Below are 23064 nucleotides of genomic sequence, written 5' to 3'. Positions count from 1 at the left end.
GACACTGACGGGCGAAGATCATGGACGATGGGGATGAGGATCATTGATGACGGGGTCGATGACCATGAATGAGGGAAATAATGACAGTTGTCAACGGGGTCGACATATGTTGTTGAATGAGATGATAATTGTCATTGACAATAAGGATGATGACCCTTATGAACATGAGCGAGACCATCCTGGATGGGGATGATTCTGTATTTGACCAGGACAAGGACCATCTTGGACAGGGATGAGAATTTTCGTCGACGACAACAGTGAATGTTGACTGGCCAATAACTATCATCAACAAGAGGGCTATTGTGATCGATGGAAATGGTGACGGTCGCTGCTAATGGCTGCTATTGACATTTGCTCTCTTTCTCTCACTATCTATCTCGTGCTCTCTCTCCATTTCTCTCTTGCTCCCTCTCACTCCCCTCTCTCACTCCCTCGCAGATCTATTTTTATCCCGCACTCTCTATCTCTCTTGTTGTTGCTCTCTCTCTATACCTCCCCATCACTCCTGACCGCTCAATCTCCCTCTCTCTCTCTTCACTCTCTATTGTTCCCTTTCTTCATCTTATGTGGGCCCTTCTTGCTCTCCCTGTACTGCTCTCTCCCTCTCAATATCTCCCTGACACACTCTCTCATTCTCTCTCATACTCTCACTCAAATTTTCTGTATGGCTTACTCTCTCTCACTCTCTTTGTCACTTCCTCTCTCTCACTCTGTCTCCCTTTCTCTCTCTCTCTCACTCTCTTTCTCACTTCTGCTCTCTCACTCTGTATCCCTTTTCTCTCTCTCTCTCTGTCTCTCTCTCACTCTTTCTCACTTTCTCTTTCCCTCTGTCTCTCTTTTGGTCTGTCTCTCTTGCACTCTCTCACTCACTCTTTCTCTCTCTCCATCGATCGCTTGCTATCGCCCTCTCTTTGCATATTGTTTATTTCATCATCCATCCATTCATCATCAGTTCTGTTTTTTTATCATGGAATGGGACTGATGATGGAGTTCTGATGATTATGAAACATAGCAGATGATGACTCTGACAAAAGGAAATGATGTGGAAGAATGACTGAACTGATGTTCATTCAGTCCCTTGCAGTCCACATGAAAGCATCATCCATCTTTCATCAAACAAGCCTACTATTTACTCTCTCTACCTGAATCAAAGTTTGTCAAAACGGAGGGGAAAAAGGTGACCAGAAGATCTAGGTTGGGTTAATAGAGACACATTTACTTTTCCCCTGAGTTTTGTGGGGGGACTAAAATCTAGATGCCACACAGCTGAGAATCTTTGGTTATGAGTGAATGTTTAAGAAAATAAGTAAACAAAAAATAGTGTCTCTCTTCCTCTCTAATCTCTTGCTCGAGTGTCTCTTTTTATTTATCTATCTCACTTCCTCATCTCTCTCTATCGTTCTTGCTCCTCTCTCTGTGTGGCTCCATTTTCTCTCCCTCTCTATCAATCTCACTCACTCCTCTCTGCTTCAATCATCTCCCCCCTCTCTCTCTTTCTTGCTCTTCTCTACCTCTCTGTCTCTCTACCTCGCTTGTTCCTCTCTCTCTCTCTATCACACTTTTACGGCACACACATCTCTTTCTCTCTATTGTCTGAAAGGAGAGTGGAGGAGATGAGGGAAGCAGAAGAGGAGAGGAGGAGAACAATGCAGCTCAAGATCTTGGAGAGAAGGGAAGGAAGAAGAATGAACCACAAATAAAGGAAGAAGAGGGAAGAGAGAAGAAGAGGGTGGCAGAATAATTTGTTCTGTTTTTCCATACATCAACCAAGCCCTCGTGCATACAATAAGTAGGGTTTTCGCCTTTAGTGATTCCCACATTTGGATATGAGTCTTAAAACACTCTCCCTTCAGGATGCGATGTAACTAACATCCAACCTGATTAAAATTATGAGCAACAAGTAAAATAGCAATGTCATGGATCATCGAGATGTCATTTAGATTTCCATGATTGATGAAGATATCATGCGACTTCATTTTGGTGCACATGGAAGTGAATATTTGTGAGTTCTCCCCCTTTGCTAAGATATCAGCAACTTACTTTGAGCTAACATGTGTCAATTATATGATTCCAAAGTCTAGCTTCTCCTTTATGAAATGGAGATCAATCTCTATATACTTGGTCTGATCATATCTTAGGGGATTGTTGGCAATCTCGATAGCAGCTTTATTGTCACAATATCAGATAAGTGCATAATGATTGAGGAGATCTAGGTCCAACATCACTGTTCCTAGCCATAACAATCCACACACACTAAAGGTCATTGACTACACTCTGTTTCAGCAATAGATCTAGCAACGACACTTTGTTTCTTGCCTCGCCATGAGACTGGTTTCCCCCCATTAAATACAGACTATCCTGAGGTTGAATGTCGGCCATCTCTATTTCCAGCCCAATGAGCATCTGTGTAATATTCCACTATCAAACTTTTCTCATTCGAGTATAGCACTCCACGCCTTAGATTACCTGTAAGATACCGTAGTATGTGCATAACAACATCCAAGCGGCATGATCTAGGATCATGCATAAATTGGCTGACCACATTCACAACGTAAGTAATATCAGAGCATGTGTGTGACAAATAGATTAACCACCCCACAAATTGTTAGTATTATAACCTGTCAACTTTCTCACCCTCATCATGTACCAGTTGATGATTATCTTATGAAGGGGTATCAATTTACTTTGCATTCTAGAATCTATAAGGAGATATAGTGTATACTTGTGTTGAGTGAGAAGTACCTCCTTGTGTGGGAGACTTTGATTCCAAGGAAGCACCTCGGTTTGCCAAGATCTTTCACTTCGAAGATTCGGGCCAGATTATTTTTCAACTAGTTCACTAATTTCCATCAGCACCAGTGATAATAATATCAATCATCAACATAAACAATGATGATAGTAATCTTACTCATATGTCTTGTAAAGAAGAGAGTGTGATCATCATTGCTTTGTTAATATCCCATTCAACCAATAACCTTGTGGAAGTGATCAAACCATGCCCTTGGGGACTGTTTCAAGCCATTCAATGATATCTTTACACAATATACCTTAATTATTGTATGTGAGGTATCAAATCAAGGAGGAAGTTCCATATACACTTCTTCTTGGAGATCGCCATGTAAGAATGCATTATTAACATCAAGTTGAGACAGATCCCAACCTTTATTTTCCACATGATAGATGAGAGTACGTAGAGAACTCATCTTTGCAACAGGTCCAAAAGTTTCCTCATAATCTAGGCCATATGCTTCAGCATATCTTTTTGCCCCTAATTTAGCCTTCTATCGATCTACAGTTCCTTCTGAAGTTTGCTTGACAATGAATACCCACTTTCATCCCATTAACTTCTTCTCTTCTGGTAGTTTACTAAGTTCCCAATATTCATGTTTTATTTCTTTCAAGAGAATCCATTTCCTCGAGCATTGTTTGTTTCCACTTTGGGTCTTCCCATGCTGATTTCTAGTGACTAAGAACACTTATGGAAGAGAGATGCAACGAAGCTTTTCTGGGATGGTTCAAGGGCTGCCTAAGACACAAAGTTTGCAATATCATGTTTTTACCCAACTCTATCACAAAATTTTGACGGAAGCACACTGCGACATGACCCTTTGGGTAAAGCAATCGGGACATCTAAATCTCTTGCAGGTTCGTTGGAATGCTCTTCAACCTTTTCATCATTATGTGGACAAGATGTGAAGTTACCTCAAATGATGGAGGGTTCTCTCCATCAAATGTATGGGGTTCTTGCAATAGTTTCTCCCCTTGTCATTGAGTTGGGATCATTTGAGTGTCAATTTTGAGTTTCTAATATATAGTCTGAGCTTGAGGTTGGTCTTTAGGCGTGAATATTGGCTCCTGAATTGTGGTATCTCCTTCACTTAGATAAGTCACAAATAAAAATTCTTTCTCATGAAAAGTCATGTCCATACTCACATACATTATATTTCTGATGGCTACCAACACTTGTATCCCTTTTGTGTGGGTCAATACCCCACAAATATATATTTGATGGCTCGAGAGTCAAGTTTACTCATAGAGGGTTGATGATATTTAACCATTTCTACTTTAAGACTCCCAATCATTTGTCCTCAAATTCTTGCCTCCAAAATATACACAACCAAATACATTTGGAGGTACAATAAATGAATTGTTACATTGTAAGTATTCAATGGGAGTCTTGAACTCTAGCACTCAGAGTGGCATAAAATTAATAAGATAGGAAGCTGTGATTATTCTTTTGTGCATTGAAGGCATTAAGCCGCGAATCACTTCGAGCAAGTGTTTACTCTTCAGTTCAGTAATTCCATTCTGGGCAGGGTATTTATGCACAAAATTTTCTGTATAATGCCAAGCGATGACAAATGATCTTGGAACTCCATTAACATGTATTATGTGCCATTGTCTGAGAAGAAGATCTTTACTATAGCTGATTGTTGCGTAAATATCAAACTATTAATTTCTTGAAAGCAAGTAAAGGCTCTACTCTTGCGCTTCATGAGATATACCCAAGTGTAGCGACTAAACCCATTGATAAATGTAATGAACTATTGATGACCAGAGATTGAGGAAGACCCACATAGTCCCCATATGTTCAGAATGAATGGATTTCAAATGGATGTGAAGTAGCAATGTGCGTTGATTCTGGGTAGGAGGCTCTTGTATGTTTTTTTAGTTTACAAGCAACACATACTAATTTTGATTTATCATAATCATTAAGCAACATAGGATAAATGCCTTTCAAAATATCATATGGTATATACCCAAGCCTACAATAATGCAAAAGTAGTTCTTGTTCAGCGGAAGAGAGTACTAATAACCCATTGTTGGTGTTATTGTGCCGGTCCCCGGCATCCATACAATAGATTCTGTTACACATCGTGCCAGCCCCAAGTGTTCCCCTAGTTTTTAGTTCCTGAAGGATTCAACGATTTTCATAAAACTCTTAACATAATGATGCTCATGAGTGTGGGCGCTAACATAAAGTAGATTTATAGGAAACTTTCGTACATGCACAACAGATGAAAGGTTCATCTTATCAATACATCTCATAGTAATATTTCTCGAAATAGGAATAAATTGGCCATCAGCTTGCCGTACTTTATCAGTATCGGATCATTTAGAATAAGAAATAAAGTCCTTTGAGCTACCACTCATATGATTGGATTCACCAAAGTCAACAATCCATGGAGATACATGACTACTACGAGCAAATAGTTGACCTTCATTATCATAATGTGTGAAGTAACTCTCTTTGATTGAGTTGGAGGTTGATGGTCTCGTACTTGATGGTCTTGCTTATCAAACACGAGTGGAGGGTTGTAGACTGTTGGGAAAATGTTGTAGAAGCTGGAGTTCTGACATCGTCAAGTCTTCCTTGTTGGTTACAAGAGGACTAGACCTGGATGAAGACAAGGGTTCCACGCAGTGGAAGAGATGTAACAGAATCGAAAGACATCATTAAAATGATTGAAACGAGGAACTTGTGCACAGATCGCGTCCGTGATTTCTTGGATCTTGGAGCGAGACGAATCAAGCAGCTCATGTGTGCAGCCTCTAGAAATATACACGCGGTCCTTGACACATCGGATCTCCTCCTTCACATTGACGAGTCCCGTGGAATCTACATCATCCGTGTGACGCCATCCCGATCGCATTGGGATTGGAGATGAGTCATGGGGAGAAGGGAGAAGAAGGGAAAAGCCTCTGAACAATTCTGGCCTGGGTCAATTTCATTCGGGGCTATTTATACTATTTATACTAAGTGGGTATTTTTCATAAAAAACCTCAAAACTTAAGTATATATTGTGACATCCAAAGACCATTTGCGTGTGACCCTCTAGGCCCATGTATAAGTCTAGTTACTGACTCGAGTGGCCTAGTAACCTTTATTGACCTTCCAAATTAATTAGCTATATCATCATATAGATTAATTAACGTAGGATTGATTTAACCAAATCGATATGTTGGGTCTCCAATACGTGGGTTGCCAAGCTACACCTCGTGTTCTAGAAGATACAAAGGAGTGTGTATCGACTCTCTCATGGAACCTGTTCATCATTGGTTAGCGTATATGTATAATACCTCATGCACTTTCCCCTCCTAGGACAACTTAGGGTGTGGCCAACTATCATAATCATTCATTCGAATTAATATTGATGCGTTCCGAAATCATATGACAACTCTTCTCCTGATTTTTCACTGCCTTGGCCAAGGACTTCATCGCATTATCTTCCTTGAGCTGTCACCTCTTATACTGAGGTTGTATGATCCCATCTTGATCACTCAATTGTCTTCGTGAACTTCTTGATGTACCCGAACTAAGTCTATTTAGAATCTCATGATTAAGGACACATATGTCATAGTCAAAGTACAATTGTCCGTCCACAAGATGTCTTAGGTCTAAGGACCACGTACACAACCGTGACGTGAATAAACTTGATTGACAGTTTGGTATAATACCCTTCAGGGATTTGTACAGATCAATTCAGTGAACTCTTTCCACTAAAGACCACCCACTATCTATCCTTAGTGTCTCCATACTAATGGCTACGGGAAAAGCCATACTCATCATATGAGTAAGGCTAAATAGTGCTATTCTATTTGGACACTTCGATGTCTTTCTCGCGTATCCTTCGAACACATGCTTAAAGGCTAGTAATCTTTGTATTACGATCTCATCATAATTCACTAATTGTGATAATGTATTCATGGACTTCATTATAAGCATCACATGTGCACTATAATGAATATATTTTATTAATGAACATGGAACAAGATTTGGAATGTGTGATTGGCTTGCCGACCACATATATTTCGATCATTCATGAGGGGCAACATAAGAGAAATGAGCAGATCCCCCTCTGCCGCGACTATGAGTAGATCGCCCACCACTACCAAATTGTACAATAGCTCAACATCAAATATTGGAAGAATGAGGACGACCATGTAAATCATAACAATATGCTCTAATATGACCAACATACAAAAATAATCACATATCAAATCACGTCACGCCATAGAGTCCTCACGATAGCTCTACCTAGAAATAATACTAGAAGAATTCACAGGTTGGTGGGCTATGAGAGTGTATCGCAAGGCGGACAGTTGAGGAACAATAGTTGTGATGCAGGATGATGATGGTGTCGTCGTCCGGACGTGGTTGGTTGGGTACCGAGGTGATGCTCGGTTACCGAGATAGTGCACGACGACGTCGCAGACGTCATTCATCAAGGGAGGTATCCGAGGCAACGTTCATATACTGAGGGCGATAATAAGCGGAGGTCGTTGAAGACAACGTCCATCGGTGTGGACCTATCGAGATGCAACTATGTGATGCGATGCAAGCCTAGGTGATGGTACTTGCAGGCCTTGACTCATGGGGTTCTCCGGGCTCCGTGCTCGGGGGCAGGCGGCCGATGACGGTGACGATGACCTCCTGACCCTCATCGGAGCGACAAAGGAATCTATGGCGCCAAACGGATTAAATCTGTTGGTGCTCTCGCGTAACAGACGGGCTCGGCCCTTACCTAGGGAAGACACTCTTTGGACGATCTCGTGTCCGTTATACTCTCACCTACTCTATCCCGAGCGCGGTGGAGTGCAAATCGAAGAGATATACGACAATGGATAATTAACGGGTGGGCTAGAGGAGCGCGGTACCTCTTGGTGACGTCATCCCAGAGTCGTACACCCATCGATGCGGAGATACCGTCAAACAGGGTCAGTGGAGCTGTGCCAGTGGCGGCACTGCATCGCTCGACTGGCGGCATGGCGCGGCTTAGGAGTGGTGGTGCAAGAGTGAGGTTGGCAGGGGAGAGGTGCAGAGCACGAGCGGCGTTCGGGCGGCGGCCTTCGGGGCGGTGTGGGGGCAATGATCCTCGGTGGGGCGCGGGACGGCAACCCTCGGGGCAGCAAGGAACGGCAGCCCTGGGGGCAGCGGCCCTCGGGGCGTCGCGGGACAAGGGCGCTCAGGCATCGCATGACGGCGGCTTTCAGGCGGCGGGCCTCAGGCATCGCGGGACGGCGGTGCACGGGCGGCGGCCCTCGGGCATTGCGGGATGGCGGCGCTCGGGCGGTGGCCCCTGGGCGTCGCAGGACGGCGGCACTCAGGCGGCGGTGCTCGGGGTGACGGAGCGGCGCGGAGCGGCCTCCGAATCAGAGCAGAGCGCCGCCTAGGGTTCCGCCAAGGGACGGCGGTCTCCGACAGTGGAGCGGCGGCCGCCTAGGGTTCCGGTGGAACGGGAACCCGACGGAACGGGGAACGGGACACGGTTGTCTGCCTTGTTCCCGCTCTCATTCCTTCTCTTTTTTCCTCTTTTTTTTCTCCTTCCTTTTTTCTTCTTCTTCCTATCACAAGAGGACGGAATAGGGTATCCTTTCTTTCCAAAAATTCAAAGACTTCTCTAACTCTTTAGGGAGCCCTCTCCTTCTCTTATGTAGGGAGGGTGTTGGGCCCTAAGGAGGGACCAAAAGAGGGGGAAGCCTATTTGGAAAGGGGCCCCCTCTTAAGACCACTAATACAAATGTTTTAAAACAAAACAAAAAAAGAAAAGGAAGAGGGTTCGAAGGGGAAAGACGAAACGAAAAGGGCCTTTGAGAGGATAATGGCCCGAGAAAATCAAATCTATCTAGATACCTTTCGCCCGCGCCTTGGCAGGCTGATCTGGCGGGTCTCGAGCTGGCAGTTGTCGCCGACGACAGCGGGGGCTTTCGGCATCGTCCTTGATGGAGCGGGGTATCGTTCTCCATCAAACTGCCAACTTCAAACATGTTTCTTTAGAAATAATTGGAAAATATCCTCATCAAGAGTAGGCTGTATTCCTCAATGACAATGCTCAAATTCATCGTTAAAATCATCTAGAAAATCAACCAACCAGAGACACTCAATCCACTACTTGAACTTGATGAAATCATTAGGTTTAGTAAGAATAAAAGGAAAATAGTAATCAAAATAATGAAGTTCTCCAACATTTTGGTCAGTGACTTAGTGCCTTGGAAAAGTTTCTAAAGTTCTCGTTGCACCCTATGGGCACGTAAATTATTGTACTCATGAGAGTATAATTTGGAGATAGCCTCCCATAAATCAGATGCAATACTGAACAAATCGAGATTACGAGCCGCATTTGGAATCATAGAGCCAAGTAACCCACCAATAATATGGGAATGCCACTTCTTTAGAGCCTTCTCATCTCCTTTGGGGCGCTCCTCATCACCAGAGATATATCTTAGTAGATTATGTGTAGTCAACATAAGATGTACCTGTCTCATCTAGCTTAGATATGTGTCAGGAGAATACAATTTTGTTGAATTGGGTTCAAGCACAACAACCTTAGGTTCCTCGTCACTTGAAGAGTGCTACTCTAATAGGCGTGCCATCAACCTCTCAAGTGTCGTGCATGATAGAAAATTCTGCCATCTTGAGGAGCAATACAAACCAAATCAGATAGATGCAATCAACCCGTTTGAACGAGTGGAAAGAATGACTTCACCACGACACTACAGCAACACCAACCAATCAACTCTTCAACACCACCAAATATGGGCTTTGGGATACATCAACACAGTGAAAGATATAGAATTAATGACCTGCTATTTTGGATTTGTTAATAGCACATAAGAAACAACGACAGACCATTTTTATGAATGGAATCCACCAGAAGAGACTAGCTCGACTGTAGGAGTCAGACTAGCTCTGATACCATATTATATGAGAGGAGAGTGGAGGAGATGAGGGAAGGAGAAGAGAAGAAGAGGGGAGGACAAGAATGCAGCTCAAGGTCTTGGAGAGAAGGGATGAAAGAAGGAACCAGGAAGAAAGGAAGAAGAAGGAAGACAAGAGGGCGAAGGAAGAGTTTGTTTTTTCATACATCAACCAAGCGCCCTTGGGTACAATAAGTAGGGTTTTCACCTTTAGTGGTCCCACATTTGGCTATGAGTAGTACAACACTCTCTGAATCTCCTTCTGAACTATGCAATTTTGTAATCTACTGTTGATGAGGGGGAAATGGATAGGGGGACGACAACGATGACTGTCAACGAGGGGGACGACAACCGTCAATGACGGGACTACGACTGTCAACAACAGAGTCAAAGATCATCAACTAAGGGGACGACGACCGTCAAAGAGGGGGACGATGACCGTCATTGAAGATGACAACAATTGTCGTTGACGACGGGGATGATAATTGTCATCAAGGACAATGAAGACGGCCATCATGGGCGAGTACAAGACAGTCATGGATGTCGAAGATATAGTGTTCAACCGGGACGAGGACCATTGTGGACAGGGACGATGACCATGTCTTCTAAGACATTGACCGTCATCCATCTGGACGATGACCATTGTTGACAGGGATAACGACCGTTATTGACCAGGATGAAGACCATGGTTGACATGGAAGACGATAGTCATTCAAAGAGGTGGAGTCGATCGCTCCACGGAGACGGTCATTGTCTTTCTATCACTATATCTCACGCTCTCTCTCACGCGCTGTCTCTGTCTTCCTCGCTCTCTCTCTCCCTATCTATCTCTTTCTATCTCGTTGTCGCTCTCTCGCGCTGTCGCTGTCCCTCGCTCTCTACCTCTCTCTCTCTCTGTAGCTGTCCCGGCTCGCTACCTCTATCTCTATCGCTCTAGCTAACCCTCTCTCTCTCTCTCTCTCTCTCTCTCTCTCTCTCTCTCTCTGTAGCTGTCCCGCGCTCTCTACCTCTTCCTCTCTCTCTCGCTGTCGGTCTCTCACGCTCTCTATCCCTACCTCTCTCTTGCTCCCTACCTCTCTCTCAGTCGCTGTCACTCTCTCTTGCGCTATATCTCTGTCTCTCTCGTTGTCCCTCTCTCTTGTGGGCTATATCTCTGTCTCTCTCGATGTCGCTCTCTCTTGCGCTATATCTCTCTCGCTGTCTCTCTCTCTATCTCTCACGCTCGCTTTCTCGCTCTCGTTCGCTTGCTCTCACGCTCTCCGTCTCTCTCGTTTTTTTTTCTCTCTCTCTCTCTCTCTCTCGTGTGTTATCTCGCTCTCTCGTTTCTCGCTCGCTCGCTCGCTCTCTCTGCCTCTCTCTCCCATTATTCAGTCTATCCTTATCTCTCTGTCTTTTTTTTTCTCTCCTCTTAACTCTCTCACACTATCTCTCTCTTTTTCTCTCTCCTCAGGCTCTTCAGGCTGTCTCTCTCTTTTTCTCTCTTTCTCCGACTATCTCCTCTCTCCCTCTGTCTCTCGGACTATCTCGTTCTCTCTCTCTCGGACTATTGTTCTCTCTCTGACTATCTCGTTCTCTCTCTCTCGGACTATTGTTCTCTCTCTGACTATCTCGTTCTCTCTCTCTCGGACTATTGTTCTCTCTCTGACTATCTCGTTCTCTCTCTCTCGGACTATTGTTCTCTCTCTGACTATCTCGTTCTCTCTCCTGTGGCTCTCTCTCGCTGTCTCTCTCTTTCTCTCCCTCTCTGACTATCTCGTTCTCTCTCCTGTGGGTCTCTCTCGTTGTCTCTCTCTTTCTCTCTCTCTCTAACTCTCTCGTTCTCCCTATCTCTCTATCTCTCTCTCGCTCTCTCTACCTCTCTCTCTCTCTCTCTCTCTCTCTCTCGATCTCTCGCTCACATGCTCTCTCACTGTCGTGGCTCCCTCTCTCTCTCTCGTTCTCTCTCCTCTTGCTCTCTCTCGCAGTCTCTCTCTTTTTCTCTATCTGTCTCTCTGACTCGCTCTCTTGCTCTCACTCGTTATCTCTCTCTCTCTCGCTGTCTCTGTCTCCCTGTCTCTCGATCTCTCCCTCACTCGCTCTCTCTTTCTCTCTCTGTCTTTGGCTCTCTCTCTCGTTCTCTCTCCTCTGGCTCTCTCTCGCTCTCTTTTCCTCTCTCTCTTTCTCTCTCTCTATCTCTCTCGCTCTCTCGACCTGTCTCCCTCTCTCTCGATCTCTCCCTCACTCGCTCTCACTTTCTCTGTCTTTGGCTCTCTCTCTCATTCTCTCTCCTCTGGCTCTCTCTCGCTGTCTCTGTCTCCCTCTCTCTCTCTCTCGCTGGATCTCTCTTGTTGTCTCTCTCTCTCTTACTATCTCGTTCTCTCTATCTCTCTCGCTTTCTCTACCTCTCTCTTTCTCTCGATCTCTCCCTCTGTCGCTCTCTCTCTCTCTCACTATCTCTTTCTCTCGCTATCTCTCTCGCTTTCTCTACCTTTCGCTTTCTCTCGCTCGTCGTCTCTGTCTCCCTCTCTCTCGAGCTCTCGCTCACTCGATCTCTCTCTCTCTCTCCCTCTCTCGCTCGCTCGCTCTCTCTCTCTCTCTCTCTCTCTCTCTCTCTCTCTCTCTCTCTCTCTCTCTCTCTCTCTCGTTCCCTCTTTCTCACGAGCGCGCTCTCTCCTCTCTCTCGAACTCTTTCACTCGCTCTCTCGCTATCTCGTCATCTCTCTCTCTCTGTCGCGCGCGCGCTATCTCGCCATTTCTCTCTCTCTCTCTCTGTCGCGCGCGCGCTGTCTCACTCGTCGCTATCTCGCCATCTCTCTCTCTGTGGCGCGCGCGCTGTCTCGCTCGCTCGCTCTCTCTGTCTCGCACTCTTCCTCACTCTCTCTCTCCCGCACTCTCTCACTCTCACTTGTTCTCTGTCTCTCTCGTTTTCTTTCTCTCGCTTTCTCTTTCTTGCCCGCTTTCTCTCTCTTTCTCTCTCTCCCTCGGTCTCTTTCTCTTTTGCTCTGTCTCTCTCTCTCTCTCACTCACTCTCTTTCACTCTCTATGTCTGTCTTGCTCACTCTCTCTCTCACTTTCTCTCTCTGTCTCTCTCGATCGCTCGCTCGCTCTTGCACTCTCTTTGTATTTTTAGTCCATTTTAACATCCATCGGTCCATTCATTCCACTTTTCATCACGGAATGTCCGAGCGGGACTCATGATGGACTGGAGAAGATAATGAAATAAAATGCCAAGAACCGAGGATTGAATGGACGTCCGTTCATTCCCGTTCTGTCCGTCCAAACGGATGCCCGTTCAAGCCTATTCACTTTAGAATCAGTCTGTAGATCTCGTTTGGGTTCTTCTGTTCCCTGAGAGGCGTACAGAACGTCAGTAGCGCATCACTGGACCATCACTGTGCAGAGATGATGTTGAAGTTGCATCTACCGTCTCTCTCTCTCTCTACATATATATATATATATATATCTATGCACCTATCTACGTATCTCTCTATCTATCTCTTTATATATATATATATATATCTATCTCTATCTCTATATCTATAACTTTCTCTTTCTTGTGCATTTAAAACGGGTAGATAGATGGAACTCGAAGCACGTTAGAAGTTATAGCTTGGAAGTTCGAACAGAATCCTGGTCGTATCATTCACATCCACTTTCTCCTGGGCAACGGAGTAAAAGAAACCCAAACCCTAACCACAGTAACTGATAAAAACCCTCCTCTCAACCTTTCTCTCTTCCTCGTCTGTTTCTCGCAGCGGTTGCCACTTGCCACCCCAAGTGAAGAGAAGGGAGCAAAGTTGTCCTGCCCCTTGAGAAGAGAGAGAAAGCAAGAGAGAGAGAGATTTTTGTCTTGTCCTCAATGTGAGCTAGAAAACTTACCATCACTTTCAGTCTCTCTCTCTCTCCAAGCTGGGTCGTTTGGGATCGCAGCTATTTTAACGCTGGTCGGGAGAAAATCATCCCGTCTTGCAGAAGAAAACTGGTTTTCTTATCTTCTTCTTTCTCTTAAATAGCCGTTCACTATCCCAGATCCTTCTTTCTCTTAACGGAGTCCAGAAACAGTGGGGAATGAAGCCCACAAGATCTTAAAAGCAAGAGTAGACTGGGTTTCTGTCTCTACTTTATTCTCGCATGGAGTTTCCAGAAGACCCACATCATCAGGCCGCTAGTCTCTATCTCTCTGAAACCGGCATGAGCTATGGAAACGGAGAAGAAACCCACAATCTCTTCTCCCATCTTCTCTCTCCCATCATCCCCTCTCCTCCTCTCTTCTTCTCTTCTGTCACTTCTCCGTTTATCGGAGACTTCTCTTATTTTCCGCCATCAGAGGGCACCTTCCGAGCTTCAACGCCGTCCAATCAAATCGCTTCTTCCCCTTTGACAGCTGACGGCGTTACGAAGACGGCGACTGCCTTCCGGGACGGTCCGAAGCATCCTTTCGGCCATCGAACTTCTCAGTATCGCGGCGTCACCAGGTTTGCCGTCTCCGTTAGTTTTTCGTCAACGTCAACGTCATCTGTCTTCTTGTTTCAGACACAGATGGACTGGTCGATTTGAAGCTCATCTCTGGGACAGTAGCATCAGGAAGGAGGGTCAAGCCCGGAAAGGACGGCAAGGTCAGCGCTGCCACGAACCCCGAGATTTCTCCCTTTCTCTGTTGTCTGACTTTGACTTTTCTTTTCGTCGTCGTCTCCATCGCATGGCGACGACAACGATGACGTTGACGTGCAGTTTATCTTGGTAGCCACTCTCCGCCCTCTTTGTTACGAAGTCAATTCAAATTCATCTTCATGTTACGAAGTCAATTCAGATTCATTGACCTGGTCAGCCTGTTGACTTTGACCCAGGTGGATATGCCTCCGAAGAGAAGGCGGCACGGGCCTACGATCTGGCGTCGCTCAAGTACTGGGGCTCTTCTGCCTGCATCAACTTCCCGGTACGTCTCACCTGCGTTGACTTTTCTTGATTAGGGGTTGACTTTTGGATACACTTGGGGTTGACCCAGCTGGAGTCTTATGCTGAGGAGCTGGAAGAGATGAAGAACATGACACGGCCCGAGTATGTTGCCCACTTGAGAAGGTATCATCTCTCTCTCTCTCTGTATCTTTCTCTCATCTTCCATCTGGTTCACCATGTCTCTCTCTATAACTCATGAACAGTAGCGGCTTCTCCAGGGGAGCATCGATGTACCGGGGAGTCACAAGGTAATAAGTGATAAACCAAGGATATAATGCACTACCATTATAATTCAGGAACGCGAACGGGACGTTTTTTTCGTCCCGGGACGAAAAAATCGTCCCGTCCAAGGATATGGACGAATTTTGGAACGAAAATTCATACCAGGGACCACTGGACGAAACCGTCCGTCCCGTGGGATGAAGAAACCGTCCGTCCGGAGGTCTCGGACGATGTACAGAAGGATGTGGACAAAAAATGTCGGATTCACATCCGACGGTTGAGATCTCGCCATGTGGCCCCCCTACGACAATTTGCATCAAGCTCCCTGTATTTTTTCGGCGTGCAAACTGACGCTGCTCAGAATTAATTGTACGTATGTCCATTTGCATTTTCTCTCCTCCATATTTCCCTTGAAAACTTAGAAAAATCTATATTAATATATTAAAAATATAAATGGGTTTTTCTTCGTCCAGGACAAATTTCGAGACTCAAGTTCATCCTGGGAGGACTGGACGAGATGAAAAACCATCCCGATATGATTGGACGGGATGTTTTTTTTATTGTCGGACGAGAAACCGTCCCGTCCCGTGCCGTCCATCGTCTATGTCTGGGATGATCCGGAACTATAACTACCATCATGTTCCCAAAACCATCCTATCTTCCAGATTCAGTCAGACATCTGGATAAACATTTAGATTCATAGAAGATTAAAAAATTAGATGAAAAAATCATAAGATGAAATTTTAATACATTCGTCCTGTGTCACGTCCAATGTTTATCCAGATGCGGTTCTTATCTGGATGGGACGGCTATTCATCCCTAGGTCATTCATCTCTATGTCATCATAGCTTCGGGCTATTTCTGTTGTTCCGCAGGCACCACCAGCATGGCAGATGGCAGGCTCGGATCGGAAGGGTCGCCGGTAACAAAGACCTCTATCTAGGAACTTTCGGTGAGCCCGCGGTCACAACGTACACCTGCTTTGAATTGTTGACTTTTCGTATGGGTTGACCTGCGTTGACCTTCCAGGGACGGAAGAGGACGCCGCCGAAGCGTATGACGTGGCAGCGATCCGGTTCCGCGGGCTGAGCGCTGTCACCAACTTCAATATATCAAGATATGACGTGGAAAAAATAACCAATAGCAGGTCTCCGATTGTACCCACGTGGCAAGGAAAGAGGGGGTCAAACCGTGGACTCCGTTGACTGAGTCGTCAACGCTGCGCCGACCGATTTTTGCTGCGTGGACCGACGTTTGAGCAGGTAATTGGGACTAGAGACTGAATTTATAACATGGGCTCCTCTACATACATCATAACTTTCATACATTTTAGACCTATTTCTACTGGAATCTCTCTATGAATGAGGGTATATATATATATTTTAGGTCATGTATTGACCTGTTTCACTTACTTTTGAATCTTGGACGACTACAAAATTTATTGATTGGTGGGGGGGAGGAAACCTTATGAGTTTAATATCAAATTTTTACTCTGTTCTTCTAGGATATTCTTGTTAGAGTCAGAATCGTTCCTTTCGGAACCCATTTGAAAGTTTTGAGACTTTCATTTCGAGAAGATTGGAATGTTCACAATGGGGTTCTTTCCAAGATTTTCATAAACTTTTTGGGAAACGGGTTTAGAAATGAAATTTAAGATCTGTGGTCCTGAGATTTAGTTTTTGAGGGGCTTGGAATGCTATCACCAAGCAGTCGAGATGAACATTTAGTAATCTACAAAGTTCAAATTTGAGCGTAGGAACATAATACTAAGAGTAAATGTACAGGTATTAAAGTATCAAAGTGCGAAGACAAACCAGAATACAAGCGAAGAACACTCTTCCTTGAACTATGCATAGAAACCGCCAAGATTGCAGCGAGGAACAGACCTCTGACCTCGCAAGAAGGGAGACCGAGCTCGGCGCGACCCACCAAAAAACAAGCCGCCAAAGGCAGGAAATCGATCATAATCCCCTCCAAGAACATTAGGCAGATTACCAGGAAACGGCGATCGATCTCTCGGCCGAAGCAATGGCACGGCGTGCTGATATATAGTAGAAACTGATCTGTGCCTCTCGATTCTCTTCCGATCTTCCCAGTAGGCTGCAAACTTGTCTTTCCATCGGCTTCCGAAATTTCCCCTCGACCCATAAGCTTCCCTGCCCGGGAATTCCTCTGCAAATTTCTTCTTCCACAGATCCTCGTTTGAGCAAAGATATCTGAGCTCGGAGCTCACGCAAGCGGCTCGAGCAAGATCAACGCCACCGACAAGCTCCATTATCTTGATCTTGAGCTCTGTCGGAAGGTAGATGAAGCAAGGAGGAGAAGGCAGCCCGTTCTTGCTGCAGATTTCCATGAAAAGGGGCAAGAAGAGTTTGTCCTTGACGCTTCTCCAGATATCGAAGTTCGCCTCCTCGTCTTCGGGATTGAATTTCGAGGCGTCCACGCAGAGACGACGTAGATTGGAGCCGTCTCCTCCGACAACATGCCCGTAGACGTCCAAGAACTTGCCCATGAGGAGAAACTTGAGCTCTACAGCGTCGTGGATTTCCGGCAGAGAGTAGGAAATCGAGACAGTAGAAAAACCCTTTGAGAAAGAGCTTTCATTGAAGCCCGACTCCAGAAAAACGGCGTGCATGGCGATCACAAGGAAATTCATGGCGTCGGTCCTCTTCTCCTCCGTCCCATGCACAGATTCCATGACCGATTTCGGGAATCCCTGCCCTTCCGATTCCGCCATCAAATTCTTCCCCCTTTCATCGGACTTCGATTGAGGAGGTGATTCTAATCCATCGATTGGAGCAGCGGCGGATAGAATCGGGGATGGCGATGTAGAGGAAGGCTGCGTGAAGCTAGAGGGATCCAAGGTGTAGAAGATGAGGTCTCCGGAAGCAATTCCGAGGGTTTCTAGGGTTTCCTCTGGAATTGCTCCGACGAGCTCGTCCTTGCGATTGAGCGAGAGATGAACATCGTCTACGGAGATTGCTGGGCTTGAGATCAACCGCCCGGCGATCAAAGCCTTGAGATCGCTGATCGTCGAGGAAGAAGAAATTTCTAATCTGATCGTCTCCCTCGTCTCCGATGAGCGGATCCGCAACTTCATCTCTTCTCCCCTACCAAATGAATGTTCCAGAGACGCAGACAATTATATATAAGTGCAGATGGATGGATTGATGGATGTATAGATATATTGATAAATTGATATATATATATATATATATAGATAAATAGATATATATACATATATACATAGATAGACATATTTATCGATAGATATACATATATAAATAGATAGATATATAATCCACTTCGATTGCAAAGGAAATATCACGAAAAGGGAAACTCTGAAGTTAAGCGTGATGTTTGTCTCGTTGGAGCAATTTGGGAGGAGTTACCACCACAGAAGTTGGGAAGAAATAATAGATCACATGATGTATTAATACCACTTTATATGTAAAATTTATGGGGCAAATGAATATCTTTAGGGAACCCAGAAAGCCTTTTTTATATAAAAGATAGATAGATAAGAGGCTATGGTGGAGCTGACAATCAGATGACTTGAAGTAGCGGTGAGGGCATTGGGTCAAGGAGGAAATTTTTTATCTATATATGGGTTGACCCATTCGACAAATCAAATGGCGGCAGGTAACAACATAGAGAATTAAGACCCAAACACTTAAGAAATTCATAAAAAATCAAATACAATCCATAAATATAAAAATTATAAAATTCAATTTAGAAAGATAATATATTAGTAAATATAATGTAAGAAACTTTAAAAAATCAACATTTTAAACCAAAACATTATTATATTTGCATGGTATCATGAGGTAGTTCTACCAATTTTCCTCATATATTGGGAGTGGGGTTACTCCCTGAGGACGAATCAGAGGAGATTTTTGGTGAAAAGTATGATTCCATTTGAGTAGCCAATCACATTGATTGTAAGGATCATCAAGTGGGACAATTATTGCTTAGTTGAATTTGCATGCAAGTAGCTGAACTCCTCAACTAACCAAGAAAAGCTTCATCTGGTTTACGCAACGATCACTCAATGAAGGAAAGTTACTTGATAAGAAAAAAAATGATGGATACAGATCAACAGGGGATGATACAGATGCCACAAACTTCATTTGCGGGACAACCAAAAAAGACAACATGGGATCTAGGGATTAAAAAATTTCAGATGAATGATGAGATAAATTTCAGAAAATATGAAGACATGTTGAAGGATTTTGGTAGACTACATATTTTTTGCATGAAAGATGATATCTTGAGAAAGAACACTACTTGTGAGTCCAGCTCTTCACACATTAAGAGAAAGAGAAAAAATAAAAGAAATACATTTGAAAGCACACTTAATTGTGCATTTTTACTGCCGTCACCCAATCATATGTCGCCACGTCACCTCCCCTGAGTGCATCTTTTCGTGCACCGCATGGGCAGTGCACTTACCGCCCTCAAAAGATTCTCCACTGATCGCATTAAAGTCATCTGATTCTCTTCCGACGACCGAGATTTTGCCACGTAACATCGCAAAATCAACTTCTTGACATTTTCTTCAAAGTCCCTACTTTTATTCGCATGCGCAAACTGACGCTGCCCAGAAGTAATTGTAAATATGCCCCTCCGCTTTCTCTCTTCTCCATATTTCCCTAAAAAACATAGAAAAATACAGGTTATTTGGATAAAACACAAACTATTTTTACTTGGATCTTTACGCCTGCAATACGTGACCGAGAGCTGTTTTAAGGGTATATTTGCAACCAATTTATAAGACAAATTCCAGAAAAATCTATAAATTCAGTAATTCATCCCCACATTAATTAACATTCAAATTACTTTTTCAACCTACCTTTTCTATTTAGATAGAGTTATTACAAGCTTAAATAAATTCTATAAAATTCATAAATTATCAGAAAATTAGGGTAAAATCAGAATTTACTTGGAATATTAATTAACATGTAAATTTATGATAAAAACCCTATTTTAAACTCTTTAAATGGATAAAAGTGTGCTAATTATTTTAATTAAGCACATAATTTAGGGTGTTATTATGTAGCATGGCATGACAGATCATGGTGTGGAGGGTGGAGGAGGCAATGGCGGCACAAGCAATGGGCGCTTGGGGAGACGGCGGCATGAGCAACAGCAGTAACGGGTGATGGCACCCAGGTTAAGGATATTTGGGGTGGTGGCGCCATGGGGCATTGGTGACATGAGCTGGTAAACACACAGATCCACCTTGGCATGGGCAGACAACGGCGCAGGGTGATGGCTGCAAACGCAATGGACGGGTGGGGAAAAGTCGGCGAGGGTGGACAACATCTCAGGGTGATGGCTGCATAGGCAATGGATGTGCAAGGCCACATCAGCATGGGTCAATGCTGACGCATGCAATGACAGGGTAGGGGTGGTGCCTATGCAAGTGATAATGGGACAAGCGAAGGCATCACTGGTTTATAGCAGCACAGGTGACAGCTACACGGCGCGAAGGTGGCACGTGTGTTAACGCGAGGGGTAATGGTTGCACCGGCAATGAGGGTAGACACGATAACACCAAACCCCCCGCTGCACGCTGAGGACAGTGGGAGATAGGGGTTTAGACTAGTTATTTAGATAAAAATTGAGTTAAATGAAAAACCAATGAAAAGCCTATGTGCTCATTGTGGTTACGAGGGGCTCTCCACATCATCTCAAGTTTCTATAAATTTTACATCATGCTTGCATAGGATAATGCTACATTTAGGGGTTTTATGTTCTTATTTTACTCTAGACTTAAAAACTAATAATTTTTTCCACTTAAATACACAATAACCAACGTCAAATAATGGACCAATCCAGATGGAGATCAAAATTAACTTTTGGAATTTTTTATAAGCTTAAACTAACGTCAGTTAAAAGTGATATAGCTCTTTGTATAATTAGAAGTGGAAAATATAGCTTTTTTGATAAATAAAAAAAATATTGTAAGTGATAGAAAAATGTATTTTCTAATTTAATTTACTTTCAGTTTTAGATGATAAAGGTATTTCATTTTCCATTATCGATGGCCATGACAATGGTGGGCGACGAGGGTACAGTCAGGGGTGTCTAGGTCAGTCATGGCTGCAGTCATGGATAAGTGACGCAAAATTATTAGAAATGATAAAATAATAAGTTTTCCAACTTAATTTGATTATTTTTGCTTAACATTATATTATATGTGGTTGTGGCAATGGTGGGTGGGAGAGCAATGAATCATGAGCATCAAGGTTAAGAAGGTTCAAAAAAGTAAAAAAAATCTTTGTTAGTCCCAAATGGGCCAAATATTCAAAATGTTTGGGTCAAGTCCTAAGAGGTTAGCCGCAACCCCAAAATAAGGCAGCGACCACGTGACTATGAGCAGCAATAGCCCTAGGTGACCCTCAAATGCCTCTTAGGACTTGACCAATATATTTTCTAGGGAGAAACAAAGATATCTATTGGGGTTTAGAGAGTGAAAATGGAGGATTCTGGATAGAGTAATTGGTTGAAATGTACGGATAGAAGAAGAAAGTAATACAAAATATAGGATGACCAGATGAAAGTGTTGTTGATGATACAAAAACCTTGGATAAGATTCCTGAAGTTCTAATGGTCTTGTCTTCAGCCTCAAAAGCCTCTTCCTCGACTTGCATCCTTATATTTTGTTTGGATCAGGCATTTTTTCTCTGCATGAAAACAATGACCAAAGGATGAAATCTTGAAAATCAGGATAATTTTGAGCCTTATCTTGATGGATGGCTACTGATACAGCACATAATGAATGAGGGAAAGAGAGAGAGGAACATGATTTTTTTATGCACATGATTAATAAAATATTCTTCTATCATTTCCCAAATTTTCTCCATGTAATTTATTCCTTAATTCTGATTGGTAGGGGGATCCAGAACTTAAAATTTGTTCGCCTCTTAGTGAATAAAAAATAACTTTTATTGACATTGATTGAAGTTCTCAATTTAGTAAATAGATTAAAATGAGGTCATAATACAGTGAGCAAAATTATTTAAGCATGTGATCTAGATATTCCTACTCAAAGGATATCTGAGAAAGATATGAAAATATCCAAGTCAAAAAACTCTATCTAGTCCTACTCAAAATAAGAGCAAAGCAGATTTGATAGCCATTATTAGGGAGACATATATAATAGATGGTGATGCTGTTCAAACAAAGAGTTCACTAAATTACTATACACAAACTCCTGAATGTTAATATATACCAGATAGCCAATTAGATTTATTCCTGTCATAGTTTTGTAAGTGAACTCTTTATCTAAGGCCTCAAAGACATATTCTGCGTGATTAACAATTTTTTACTATGACCTATGCATTCCTTATCTCGAGATCCCAAAAGCTATTAGCTTGAATGTAGCAAAAAGTCCATGAAAATGATTGTGCGGTCAAGATGGGACCTTTTACTCTTGGTATAAGAGTGATGGAGCACGCCATCTTGCTCCCTCGGAGACGACTTCAGCACCGTCCTTCTCTTCATCGACGGCCGCAGGTTAGCATTCCGCCCGACCGGCACGCCAAGGCGCCAACAAAGACACCCGGCTTCGAGCATCTCAGGTGGAAATATTGCTCATATCTTTATCGTGTTTTGATTTATTTCACCCTTCGTCTAGTCGCAGTTATGTTTTTCTCAGTCTCGTCTAGTCGCCCTCATCGTGTCCGTCGTTCGTCCGTCATTTACGTGTGCATTTTATTCTGTTTTGTATGGGGTCCTTAGTTTATTTTGGGCCCCTTATCCCTATCCCTTTCATGTTTCTTTTATTTGGGTTTATTTGGTTGTAATGGGGGCCCATTATATAAGGGGCCCTCTTATTGGACTTCCCCCTTTTGGACTTCCTAGGGCCCATATGACTCCCCCTTTATAAGGGAAGAGGTGGCGCCCTAGGAAGATGGAGACCAGGAAATTTTTATTGTGATATTATTGTTTCTTCTTGGTCTCACCTTGAGAGAGGAACGAGAAAGAGGAAGGAAGACGGAGAGGGAGAGAGGAAGAAGAGGGTAGGGAAGGGGCTAGGAAGGAGATAGTTGCCCGATCCGGATCCTTTCCCCCCCCCCCTTGGACAAACCACCGCCGACACTTGGGACTTGCGCCCCCCCCTCTGGTCATCCCAATCGAGCCGCACTATGGGTGCAATTGCATTCCACGCTGTGTTCGTGTGAATCGACCGCCGGCTACTGA

The 23064-nt window shown here is 43.8% G+C and overlaps 2 protein-coding genes across 3 annotated transcripts; one reads left to right on the top strand and one right to left on the bottom strand.

Annotated features, from left to right (window-relative positions):
- The first annotated feature begins 13415 nt into the window (after nt 1-13415).
- Nucleotides 13416-16267, top strand: LOC144706663 (AP2-like ethylene-responsive transcription factor CRL5). The gene is made up of 7 exons (XM_078579663.1): nt 13416-14153; nt 14212-14294; nt 14526-14614; nt 14684-14757; nt 14838-14882; nt 15732-15808; nt 15886-16267. The coding sequence occupies exons 1-7, from the start codon at nt 13810-13812 to the stop codon at nt 16059-16061; spliced, it is 888 nt and encodes a 295-aa protein (XP_078435789.1). The 5' UTR covers nt 13416-13809; the 3' UTR covers nt 16062-16267.
- LOC144706662 (F-box protein SKIP22-like) lies at nt 15553-17978 on the bottom strand. 2 transcript variants are annotated; one of them, XR_013582295.1, is made up of 3 exons: nt 16671-17978; nt 16022-16094; nt 15553-15948 (listed from the first exon to the last, which is right to left on the bottom strand). XR_013582295.1 is itself a non-coding variant. In XM_078579662.1 (2 exons), exon 1 carries the CDS (start codon nt 17954-17956, stop codon nt 16703-16705), a length of 1254 nt encoding a protein of 417 aa, XP_078435788.1. In that variant the 5' UTR covers nt 17957-17978; the 3' UTR covers nt 15553-15948; nt 16671-16702. The 2 variants fall into 2 exon arrangements, 1 of the variants encoding a protein (XP_078435788.1); XM_078579662.1 differs by lacking the exon at nt 16022-16094.
- Between the last annotated feature and the right edge of the window lie 5086 nt (nt 17979-23064).

Source organism: Wolffia australiana, chromosome 8 (assembly GCF_029677425.1).
Source record: "Wolffia australiana isolate 7733 chromosome 8, ASM2967742v1".
Classification (NCBI taxonomy): domain Eukaryota; kingdom Viridiplantae; phylum Streptophyta; class Magnoliopsida; order Alismatales; family Araceae; genus Wolffia; species Wolffia australiana.
Note: the sequence above shows the minus strand (reverse complement) of the source record. Positions and strands in the feature narration are given on the sequence as shown.

What these genes read in the sequence shown, in the direction of transcription:
- LOC144706663 (XM_078579663.1), top strand. Translation starts at nt 13,810, where the DNA reads ATGGAGTTTCCAGAAGACCCACATCATCAGGCCGCTAGTCTCTATCTC. An exon ending in TATGTTGCCCACTTGAGAAG is followed by an intron (nt 14,758 to 14,837) that starts GTATCATCTCTC and finishes ACTCATGAACAG; the next exon opens with TAGCGGCTTCTCCAGGGGAG. An exon ending in CCTCTATCTAGGAACTTTCG is followed by an intron (nt 15,809 to 15,885) that starts GTGAGCCCGCGG and finishes TTGACCTTCCAG; the next exon opens with GGACGGAAGAGGACGCCGCC.
- LOC144706662 (XM_078579662.1), bottom strand. Translation starts at nt 17,956, where the DNA reads ATGAAGTTGCGGATCCGCTCATCGGAGACGAGGGAGACGATCAGATTA.